This window comes from Lutra lutra, chromosome 3 (assembly GCF_902655055.1).
Source record: "Lutra lutra chromosome 3, mLutLut1.2, whole genome shotgun sequence".
Classification (NCBI taxonomy): Eukaryota; Metazoa; Chordata; class Mammalia; order Carnivora; family Mustelidae; genus Lutra; species Lutra lutra.
In genome coordinates this window covers 77,798,439-77,811,041 of record NC_062280.1, presented here as the reverse complement: position 1 = coordinate 77,811,041, position 12,603 = coordinate 77,798,439, and the positions used below count along the sequence as shown (strand labels likewise).

General features: G+C 41.1%; 1 protein-coding gene across 1 annotated transcript in view; it reads right to left on the bottom strand.

Moving 5' to 3' along the window:
* The window catches only part of ITGA4 (integrin subunit alpha 4), an 81,360-nt gene that overhangs the window by 8,501 nt on the left and 60,256 nt on the right, over positions 1-12,603 (bottom strand). The window contains exons 18-22 of the mRNA XM_047722332.1: positions 7,158-7,308; positions 5,442-5,537; positions 4,666-4,745; positions 4,226-4,315; positions 2,251-2,341 (exon numbers count right to left, since the gene is read on the bottom strand). Of these exons, the coding sequence (XP_047578288.1) occupies positions 2,251-2,341; positions 4,226-4,315; positions 4,666-4,745; positions 5,442-5,537; positions 7,158-7,308 (508 nt within the window). The remainder of the gene's footprint in view (positions 1-2,250; positions 2,342-4,225; positions 4,316-4,665; positions 4,746-5,441; positions 5,538-7,157; positions 7,309-12,603) is intronic.

Genomic DNA, 12,603 nt, shown 5'->3' with positions numbered 1-12,603 from the left:
AACTGTGGGGCTGTGTAGTCGGCATCATCATGGCGAAGGGAGATCGAATATCCATAACCAGAACTTTAAAAAGTGTGCGAATTGTTCCTTATTTCCAGCCCTCTCCTTTTGATATGCTTAGGTCAAATGTCCAGACTGTTAGTTACTGCAGAAACAGTTGAAAGGAAAAGACAATAACATCCATCTGTATGGCACGTTATGGATCTAAAAACCCATGACTAAGTGATCCTCACAACTGTCCCATGAGGTGAGCTGACATTTGATTCTCCAGCTCCCGAAGAGGCTCAGACGTGTGAACGATGTGCCTCAGATGGCTCCAGAGTGACAAGAAGCTCAGGTATTCTACCTCTAACTCTTCTGTGTCACAACATCACTCTGCTGAGAGGATGCTCCTCTTTGCAGTAAGTGAATGAGAATGTGTTACATAGTTCAGGGTAACCATAATGCCAAGGCACTCAGAAAGTCAGAAAGGGGTAGAGAAAATACAACAGCCTTTTAATAATAAGGCATAGGTAGATGATATTTCATTCCTGATAAATTTGGGGATTTCCGCTCTCTGAGGAAGGAAATTGGCTCAAAATAATTGCCTCCCGAGAGCTTAACTGTGAAACCAAGAGAGTAAGTCAGAAAAGAGATGTGCCACAATCCCCAAACGAAATAGCGTGATTCCGACATTTGCAGTAATCTTTAGGAAGCACATGACATGGAAGAATGTGTCCCTGGCTGATGGAAATGGCTAGACTGTGGGGTAACAGGGCAGTTGCCGAAGGAGGTTTCAGCAATGAAAACCCAGGACTGCCCTGACCTTTAGACAGGGTCTTCCTCGTGCCAGCCAGTGATCAGTCCAACCTCAATACCCTTCATCCTGGTTCACCTAATAACACCAAGACCTCTAAGAGCCTCCTCATGTTTGCACAGACACACTGAGCCTACAGACTGAAAGTACGTCCAGTGTAACTTAGTGCAAAACACTTTCCAGTTAAATTACTGAAAACTGTATGAATTGTAAGCTAATGACTAGACCTTCTGGAGTCCGTGCTCTGATAAACTATAACAGAAACTGAGCTGAAATCCCACGGGGCTCTGATAGTAGCACTCCTTGGGACTTCAAAGCAGAGGGCTGTATTTTTTCAACACTGATGTCCACTAATACAACAAAAACTTTCGTATACACAGACTCAGCAGGATTCCAAGGTCATTGTAACAATCTGGAGCAGGGCCCAGGCATTTGCATTTTGTGTTAGTACCTCAAGTGATTCTGACCTACATATTAATCCAGCTTTTTAAAAAAATATTTATTTTAGAGAAGGAGCACAAGCTGGAGGGGGAGGGGTAGAGAAAATCTTCAGCAGACTCCGCAGAGCACGGAGCCTGACACGGGACTTGATCTCACAGCCACGAGATCAGAAGAGTCAGACGCTTACCTGATAGCACCACCCACGTGCCCCGCAAACCTACATTTTCAAAAGCATTGCTTTACAAAAAAATATCATCATGTACCTAAAGTCAGACCCGCTCACACTCTGTGGATTGTTACATAGTTCTAAGAATGGAGCATTGTTTTTGGTTCAAAACATATCGTTGTGGTCATTATCTACAATTATCATCCAGGATGCCCCAAAAGTGTCAGTTTGGCAGTAAAAATTTTTTAAAAATTACCTTTATATTAATGTTTGGATGATGATACTCATTTTTTAAAACAATTTAATAAATGACATCACTTGTAACAGGTCATATGTTTATGACCTAAACAGCTGACCACGACCTTAAACAGGGACGTAGGAGGTAAGAGCTACCTTTACTGGTAAGGTTAGTGCTTGTATAAAAGCTTGAACCCAGAAGAGGTTTTGCTGATTTGCACCCAAAGATGCATTCCCTTGGCCTGTCCTCATCTCTGCACCTCTAGCAGATTCGGTTCCTCTGATAATTTTGCCTGTTTCAGGAGTTCCTTCTGTCCTGTGCTTGCTCCTTCCCATGGTATTTGTAAGGAATCAAGGCCTTCGGTGAAGGGGCAAGGCGAAGGGAAAACAAGGAGCATTAACCCGGGAGGAGAGGGGAGGGAGGAACCAATGGGCCCCTAAGCCGTGGGGGAGCTCCTCAGCCATTGGGGGCAAAGCTGGGCGGGGCGGGGGGCGGGGGGCGGGGGGGGGGGGCTAAGCCTCTGGCTTCTCAGCCTATGATGTCCTCGGGAGCAATGCAGCAGTACCAGGCTTTCACTTTGCTACAAATAATCAAAACAACTCTTCTTACATGGAAAGTGAAGTTCATTTTCTCTGCCATGCACGTTTCAGGCTCATTTTCTTCCTTTGGTCCATACACAAATGAAGTTGGGTTGACAAATCTGAAAGAAACAAGTTCAAATTTCATTGGTCTTACTTGTTGAGCTATTATACACAGTCTTTCTCTATAGGCTGGATTATTGTATCTCTCTTAAAAATGCTATGAATACTATATTCCAGACTATAGCGGCCTCTAAGCACCAAGGAATATTTTTGGTTTCTTGGGAAGCTATGAATTTTAGTGAAATGTAATAAATTCAGAAAGCCGTGTGCTCTGACTTGGGTGTTAATGTCTCTTCCCAAGAATATCCTCTGTTTGTCTTCCCAGCACTGCCTGCTTCAGTCCACTGGCCATTCCTTCTTTGTGAGCCCTCAAATGATTCATACAAATTTTATAAATAGGAGATAAATTCTTAACTTTATCCCTAGAGCTCCAATATCTTCCTGTAAGTCAATCGATTTTACCTATTTTTGTATTATGTCTTTCTGTGATCTACTTCCTGTTGGCTATTTGTAATGAACCCCAAAGCTGGGGAACAATTCAAACATCAGTAAGTATGGTAAACTTTTTGCTTAGGAATACAAGGTTGTCACTCTTGCCTGCGATTAGACATAGAGGTCAACAGTGGTTTCTAAGAAGTATTTTTCTGGGGAATCCCAACTCCACTAGTTGCTTTTATTTGGCAGCTAATGTGAAGTAATGAAAATTAGCGACAGGCTACACAGAAATATTGAAATACTGTAGATTTAGGCAGTTTTATGCTCGCAGAACATTCCTTGCCCAAAATATGAGGTGGAGGACACTCATCATGAGAAAATCACGAAGAGCAAGTGAGAGGAGGCTTCAGAATCAGGAAACGTCAGCTTTTCTCTGGTCCCCATGACGCAGCAGCGTCTTCCCTCCTGAAGGGCTTGCTCTCTCCTGCTTGTTTTACCTCGGACGTGCTACTTGTCCTTTCAGGTGCAGACACCATTTTATTTTTATATAATTGTATGCCATCTCTGTGAGTGGTTAAAAATGATTGGGGATGGCTTATATCTAGAGCAACAAGAAAAGCTCATCAGTCTATTTGTTCAGTATCTCCTATGTTTGGTCCTTTAAAAATAGGATTTTAGGGGCGCCTGGGTGGCTCAGCCAGTTAAGCATCTGTCTTCAGCTCAGGTCATGATCCTGGGGTCCTGGGATCGGAGCCCCATGCTTCTCCCTCTCCCGCTTTCTTTTTCTCTCAAATATATAAAATCCTTTAAAAAGAATATTGTTTTAAACAAAGGCTAATAGTCTGAATCATTTCCAGTAAATCAGTAAGGGTTTTCTTAATACACCTTAAATCTTTTCTACATGTTTCCTTCTTGAATCTGAGGAGGGCGCACACAATCACTAATATTGTGGGGAACCAGTGAATGCTGGCTCTGGGGCCATGGGTGAGAAACTCCGTAATTCATGGGTCAGTGAGTGGTCAGGGGACACCTTGCAGCTTGGTGCTCTCCTATCTCCATCGATTTGCCACACAGGTAGAGGTGGGTTCTGGAGAGTGGTGACTGGGCCAAGCTTACACTTCCTAGAACTTCACTCTCACCACAGCACTGAGCATTATCAGGCTAATGGCACACTGCCATTCCCCCCACCCCACCCTTGCCCCACCTCTGGTCTTTATAGTGGATGACTGACAGGCTGGACATGACCTGCTAGAGGCTCTGGGGCTTTTCCAGGAAGAAATCTCCAACTGGGTACTAGCTTAAAGAGGCCTCAGTAATGATTATAGAGTGCATGAGACTAATGAAGAACGAAGTAAGAGGATGCAACACCAGGTCTTTTTTAAGGGATAGAAACAGCACAGGAGCTTTCCTTAAAAAATTTTTCAATATATTTTTTGACCAGTAATATAATAAGTACCAGAATTTAAAATTGGCTCTCAACTTTACAAGAGATGTCCATATTTACTTACCCATGAACAGTTAGCATGACTTCGTACTTGAGAGGTATTGTTAAAGTCACTCTGTTCTGCTTCAGGTCCTCCCTTTCCCCTTCATTTGCACTACAGAAACAGATAAAAGACACCCTGTTAGAATACCCCAGACATAAAAATCATCTTCAGAGAGGACTAATCACCTACCATGTATACCGAATGTATTTGGAGGCTTGGGGAGTGGGGGAAAAAGACGTGGTGGCAAGCAATGTTTATGACAGGGTTGACAGAAATTTGCTCTCACTATTTAGTGTTATTTGCTCCAAAGATAGTGAGAGATCTTTTTGTTTCTTAGATCACACAAGAGAAGTTTTCTCCTGCAGACAATGGATCACAGCTCCGTGGTCCCCTATGTCCCCCCACCCTAAAGTCAGGAGTCCACTTCTGTAGCACCATTGTTTTTTCACAGTGAATTATACCAGGTGGCGTGCACTGTGATGCTGAGATCCTCTTCTGCTCTGCTGAGTGAGCTCACATCCAGCAGAAAGCTGACATCTATCTGTGAAACACAGAGAGGGAAACGCCCATTTTAAACAAAATCTAAAAACAGTATTTTTTTATCATCTGAAATTTTCTGAATGTTGATGTTCTGTGGAATGCAGATTGGAGACTATGTTCTAGAAGCACAGACTACCCCTCCCCCAGGCAGTGAGCTAAGGGAGAAAGCTGTTGGGGTTGGGGTGATTTTCAAGCACCAGCGTTTCCACAAGTGACATTCAGAGACAAAGCCTCCTTCTAAATGGAAAGACAGGCAGGTCCAGACTGACAAAATTAGAGATGCTTTAACAACTTGAGTGAGGACTCTTGCCAGTAACACCTTTTTGTATAGCAGAGGTAACATGCCTGGCAGATAGGACCACCTGGGGTGGAGAGTGGTAGGGGGAGTGTCGGGGAGGGTGAGACAGGGGAGGAGAATGCTGATCGACACATTCACATGCCCATCTTGACACAAACATGCGCCCCCACTTTTTTTTTTTTTTTTTTTACGGTGAACATTGCCAAGAATATAAACACAATCTCAGAGATCTAAGCCCAGTTGGTTTGAGTTTTATTTCATCACTTAGCTACTTACCCTAAGCAAATAAATAATTATATATTTGTATATATATATATTTGTATGCAGCATAAACAGAAAAAATAAAAAATATTTTATGTTCATGTTAGTAAGCAAAAACTATACATGCTAAATGCTTACCCTTGATAGGTGATCAACATATATGTAACCAACAGTGCAGTCAAGTTTTACTAAGCCAGAGCTGTCTGTTACTTCACAGCTTATTTGTTTTTCTTCCTAGAAGGAAAAATGAAACAAACGCTTTAGGTAAGAAGGGAAGGAAAAGTTTGTAACATATGTTTAGGAACAGTCTTTGAAAAGCAAATCATTTCTGAAGAATTTGCCTTCCTGGAAGATGATTTTCTGTTTACTTTTGGGATACATAGAAATATAAATAAAATTTATAAGTGTGTACACACACACACACACACACACACAGATGTGTATTTTAATATTCCTGTAAATTCTCCAAAGAATACACAGAATAATTCCTGGCCTTGTAGCTTTCATCCATGTTTGTTTTCCTTATTTAACTCAAGGTCCAGTTTCTTGAAAAATCATGAAGCGAGTAATCCATGAAGTCCCTGTTTCATTGATCCTCCTTTGGGATGTGAGAATGAGGTAAAGGTGTATAATTACAGTAACTGCCACCACAATATATATATATATAAAATATTCAAATATTCAGGGAAATATATATCTTGATGTTTCTATATACTATACTATAGATGTATACATATAAGTGCACACTATGTACTATAGATGTATATGCACTATAAATGTGTGTATATATATATATACTATAGATGTACTAAATATATATATATATAATATACACAGAAGTATATATATTTTTTAATTTTCCCCTCATACTATTGCAAATAGGCTCCCAGTGCCCTAGAGAAAGAAGTAACATATTCCAGAGAGGTCAAAGACCGCTCTAATTGCCCTTGGTTTGAAGAGATAGTCTCTGGGTAAAAGAGGTGTAAATTTGCTAAGGGATAAGATAGGCACCAAAGGGGAAAGTGACTGAGGCTTTTCTCTTTGAAATCGACTTTATTAATGCCTTGCTGATAGATTTAACTGTTCACAACTGAGGCACGGTGGTAAGAAAAGGTCTCTAAGTGCTTCAAACTCTTGTAGGAAAAGAGAAATTGCCTGTGATCTGGTTGATACCAAGACTTCAGAATTTTGGAGGATCGCTGGTTGTATGGTATTTGTTGGAAGTTCTTGGCGAACAAGACTGGGGATATGAACATAAAATGCGAGCAGTAACTCTGGGCGCCTGCTTGGAGGACCAGTATTGCTTGTTCAGGGAGCTCAGCCACAAAGAGCAGCACCGTGCCAGATGAGCGTGTCATCAATGAGAGAAGCAGTGGAACCCAAGCAGCTTTCTTGGACAAGAGGATCTCTCACGTGGTAACATTTAGAAGAGAGAAGTGGACTTTATCAGTCTCAGATACCAAGGAACTTATCATTTTCATCAGGAGCAAGTAGTAGTCTGAAAATCAATGGAATTTTGAGTGGTAAGTCTGCATATACCCCAATATTTAGGCCTTACTTCCATGAAATGGATTATACCATTTACATTTTTTTTAAAATTTATTTCCTTGAGAGAGGGTGAGCATACAAGTCGGGGTAGGGGCACAGAGAGGCAGCGGGAGAAGCAGACTCCCCACTGAGCAGGGAGCCTGGACACAGGGCTTGCACATTTGGCTTGGAACCAGGAGCCTGAAATCATGACGTGAGCCAACGGCAGAAGCTTAACCAATAAGCCACCTGGGTTCCCCTTCACCATTTATATTTAAAAAAAAAAAAAAAGAAATATAGTATCATGCTATGGTATTTGATACTTACCAGATCTAAAATCTTAATGAAGTAAAGGCCGGTGGGGAGTGTGATGTGCAGAGCTGTTTCATACGCATCATCTCCAGCATTAAACAAGGACACGTTCAACATTACTGTCTTCATACTTCCAACAGCAAGATAGGTCTTATTTTCATGTGGCCTAAAAATTAATATTTAATACTGCTTAGTAACAAGTAAGTAATGTTTGGGAAATAAAAATCCCATCCCCTCATTTATACTGATCATAAAATACTAATTCGGGAGAAAAAAAAAACATGGGGGAGGTGAGCCCATATAAGTAGATACCAATTCATATTAGAACTCAATTCTTCATGTTTCAGATAAATTCAATCAGCTATTAGCCAGGAAGTTTGTTATTTTTTAATTAGTCATAATTAAGCTACTCTCCTTTCTGTTTCGCTTCTTAGGGCTTTAACATATTTTCCTCAGTATTTCACAGTATTTTTCTAAAAGCAAAGCTTTGTTTCTTTTCTTTACTTTGGAAAAGACCTTGACCTAGCTGCTGCGTAAACCGAAGGGGGAAATGGGGAGACCTGGGGGAAAAGGAGACTGCGGAGAAAACCACCACCCAAATAAGAGGCGGTTTGGGTGGAATGAGCACAGCCTTGGGAGGGACGGCTCTCCAGCAAGTGGACAGCACTACAGTCTGTTGCAATAGAATTCATTTCTCAAGGCAGGCTGGTCCCCTCTATCGATAACTAGACCACATTTAAAACAGAACTGCAGCCATGCTTTGCCATCCTGTGACCTGGAAAGAAAGAGCAGACTGCTGCAAATCCAGACCTACGAGTAAGGATTTTCCAGTCCTGGCTCTGGCCCCAGGCCTTCAAGGTGGGAAGAGGTGCGTCAGCATCTTGAAGTCTCAGCCGCCATCCGCAGGAGTAGTAATTACTATGCTGAAAATTTGGCTCATGCACATCCCATGAAATCCTCAGAATAACACGTTTATATATATAAAGAACCTGAGGCTTAAGGCCCTTCTTCAAAGCACCACAGCCAAAATGTTCTAAAGTCTCCAGGAAAATGCCTGCACAGTCCATTCTCTTTACCAATGAGAGAATTAGAAGAGCCCAAAGAAAACTTTTACACGAAGATTCTATAGAAGAATTTAAAATTTAGAAAAATTGGTTCAGCCAGTGAAGGATGTGACCCAGAGGAAAATGTCAGGTGAGGCTAATCCCGGCAATAATAACCTCTCTCCTGGCTCTTGAGAAGCTTTCCTTAAGCTTACACTGTACCATTCTGATCAACAATGTATAGAAGATCAGTGTCCAAATAAACTATAGAAATGCTAAACACAGAGTCCATATTCAATGGTTATTTGTGGACTGATTTAAAACAAAGTGTGTCTGAGAACAGGGTTCAAGAACAGGTTTACAAATTTATGCTTGTAGCCATTATTTGAAGACACATGAATGACCAACTATAACTGAAACCCCCTACATAATTATTAGGTTCATCATTCCTGGATACAAAAGCAGTTTAAGAGATCCCCACCTTTGTAGAGCTTGTAAAAGACAGATGTATAGACAAATAGACAAATATAAACAAATATTACCAATCCATGGGAAAGAGTTGTGAATGAGGAGCCCTGGGAACTCAAGGCAGGGAACCACTTTTGCCTGAAGGTAGCAGGGCATGTTGCTTCTTGCTTTTCTACCATTCTGGTTATTTAGGTTTATTTAATTTTAGGACTATTTAATTTCTTTTATAATATAAAAGTAGGAAAACTTCATGACTGAACATGACTTAACATGGATTATACCCTTAATTGATTTCTCAAGCCCTCCTTCTCCAGTCCAATTTTCACACTGCCAGAGAGGATCACTTTCCAGAAAGCAAACGTGACAATGTCATGTGCCTGATTAACGTGCTTCAGTGCCTTCAAGATGAAGGCTAACTTACAAGCACAGCACGGGAGGCCTCACTTTGCACTGCACAACTCATTCTTTTGCTTTAGACATACTCACCTGCAAATAGGTATCCAAATATCTGTGTCTGTGTCTTAATTCAAGCTGCCACTCCTTTACATTTTCCCTTCTTTGTGTGTCTGGCTGATTTGTTGTTCAAGACTCAACAAGTGTTAATAGTTACGAGAAGTTCTTCCCGTTGATACTCTTTGCTAAGCCCTATCACTCAGCACTGCATTCCCCTTAACAAAAGTAGCTTCTCCCTCTCCCAGCACACTGGGCATGCCTTTAAGGCAGTATTTTCACAGAGTCTGCTTTTATTATCACTAGAGTGAGTACTGGAAAGTAGATCCTAGATCATGATTATCACTGTTTTCTCAGAGCCTACAAACACAGTGTTCAAAAAATATATGTGGTATGTCACTGTATCAAACATTAAAGACGGTGGGATAACACTAAAGAAAAACATCAGAAAACCTGAAGAAATTATTGGATAAATGACTGTAAAAGAAAGTTCATCAACTCATCATTATAAATTCTACCAAATGATATCCATGTTTGTCTGTCCTGTGACAGTATACAAATTCCAAATGTTTCGTTAAATAAACATCTACCACTATTACATTCATATGATCTATACCCTATCACACAACATTTTAGTAGCAATACAGCTATTGAACTAACCAATAAATTAATGGCAGTATCAATACTGGAAATAGTTTTGTTTTTTTTTTTTTTCCAAGATTTGAGACAGACAGCATGTGCATGAGCCAGGGAGAGGTAGAGGGAGAGAGAGAGAGAGAAGCAGACTCCCCGTAGAGCACAGAGCCCAATGTGGGGCTCCACTAGGGTCTCAATCCCAGGACCGTGAGATCATGACCTGAGCTGAAGTTGGATGCTTAACTGACTGAGCCACCCAGGAGCCCCTGGAAAGAATATAGTTTCTGAGAAGTAATTATTTTCATGAACTTCAGAATATGCAAACAAATTAGAGATGCCTCTCCCCATTCTTCTCCTTCTAATGGTAGAGATTGAAGAAGCTGCACAGTTCAATTATACCTAAAAATTCTTCCCCTCTTATCCTGATTTTTCTTTCCATTTTACACTTATCAAGATAGCAACATATAGAAAAACACACATATCCTAAAATTCAGTTCAGGGAATTTTTACAAACTGAATACACTAATGAAAGCAACACCCAAATCAAGAAAATGTATCACCAGCACGAGAGAGAAATGCCTTTGCACCCCCTCCCTTCCCCTACCCATCATCTTCCTTTTTTATTTTACTATAGATTGGCTTTGCCCAGTTTTCTATTTCTTATAAGTGGAATCACAGAGTATTTAATTTTTACCTATCAGGCTTTCTGTACTTAAAATTCTGCTTAGAACATTAAATTCTACAGATGCATGGAGTTGTGAATGGTTTATCCTCATTGGCATATATGTATCCGTTTATAAACATACCACATTTTCTTTATCCATTCAATAATCATTGGGAATTTTGACAATTCTAATTTGGAGCTATTACAGTCTTTCGGGGAACATATAGATGTATTTCTGTTGGGTTAGTCTATCTGTCTAGAAGGAGACCTCTACAGTTTGTGAACCCAGGATTAGCTCCTAAGCTTGTCTAAATCTGGCTAATTTTGGCACCCAGCTTAAATTATGCCAACAACTTATATTTAAATAACAAAATACACTCTAAGGCACTCTAGTATACCAAAAAATAAAAACATACTACAGAACTGTCATGTAAAAAGCAAGTGTACATAGACTAGGGTCTCAAAATCTGCTGTCTAAAGGCCAAATTTGGGCCCCTTTCTGGTTTTGTCCTTGGGGTTTACTGGAACACAGCCATATCCGTTCATTTGGGGCAACTTCTGCACTGTGACAGCAGAGGTGGGAGGCCGAGACAGACCTCTGTGCCTAGAATATTTACTCTGTCCCTTCATGGAAAGAGTTTGCTGGCTCTGGCACAGAACTACCTAAGTATTATTAGTTGTAAAATAAGCACAAAAAAGGACATCACTGTATTTTAAATCTGATCATTCTGACACGGATAGAGGCTTTGTTATTTGGGATGGCGTCAGATGCAGCATCAAAGAAACCACCCCACCCTGCCCCCGTGACCTCAGAATCCCTGGGTTGGCACTGGTGACATCGAGGAGGAAGGAACGAAGACCAAGTGGGTGCACAGCATCTCTAGCTTCTGATCCCTGGGTGTGAGACGTTAGGTCTTTTCTGGAAGGATGTGTAATAACTAACAAAACAGTAATCCTACACCACAGCTACCCTTTCAGGGTGGAAGAAACAGACTCAGCGACCTCACGCTCTTCCTCCCACTGTTTCAGGGAATGCCTGTGATTACCTCAGGCTCCCGTCCTAAACCTTTGTGTTCCACAAGTACGTATCTGCTTGGCGGCACGGAGGGCAGAGAGAAAATAAATGCGTGAGGACCCGGGCATCCTACATTCCTCCCACTGCTCTGCAATCATGTTACAACTGAAGGAACCTAAGAGGTTCTAAAAGTAAACTTCAGCTTGACATTAAAGTTTAATTAAGACTTGTGGAAGAGCTGCCTAGAAATAGACATTTATAAAATATTCTGGCTTGTAACCAAAGCATTAGTCACCGAGTACCTTTGGGAAAGAAGTTGGCACTTAGACAAGCAACAGAAGGTGAGAGCACTGCATAAACAGCTAGGTTCCAAGACAACAGCAAATTAAGGAGAAACACTGTGTTCACATTTCAGCAGCCAGACTCCTGGTTTATTTTCCATTTTTAAGCTATTTTGCCACATTACCACAATGACGATATACATCTTACTGTATCTGGATTCATTAACAGGGTGCCCTCAGGAAGATACCCACCAGCTTTTTATGTGAGACAGAAGAAAGGTCCAGGTGCACATCTGGAAGTGCGACAAGGCTGAACGGAGCTTTCCCCGGGAATCGTGGTTCATTCTTCATTAAAACATGCATAATGCACGCTTGAAATTTACAAAGCAGCCCAGAATCCACATAATTTAAACAAATCAAGGTACTGTGTACATAGAGCATCATAACTTAATAAGTGAAAAAGGAAGAATAGAAAAATGATGGATTTCTGCAGCAGGCTCTATGTTTTCCCTAAGTGAACATTTTTTAAGATTTTATTTATTTATTTGAGAGAGAGACAGTGAGAGAGAGCATGAGTGAGGAGAAGGTCAGAGAGAGAAGCAGACTCCCCGCGGAGCCGGGAGCCCGATGCGGGACTCGATCCCGGGACTCCAGGATCATGACCTGAGCCAAAGGCAGTTGTCCAACCAACTGAGCCACCCAGGCGTCCCCAATATTGTTTTATTTTGCAAGAAATTCTCCCCATGTCTTAGGATAATGAATGCTTTGATAAGATGAATTAGGGCTTCACGGCTAACATGTTTTTAATCAAGATGCTAGAACAAAATGTAATGCAAACGGAGAGGTTACCTGTGTTGAGGTCCAGGAGTCATTTATTTGACAAAAAACTAGCCAGCAGCAAGCG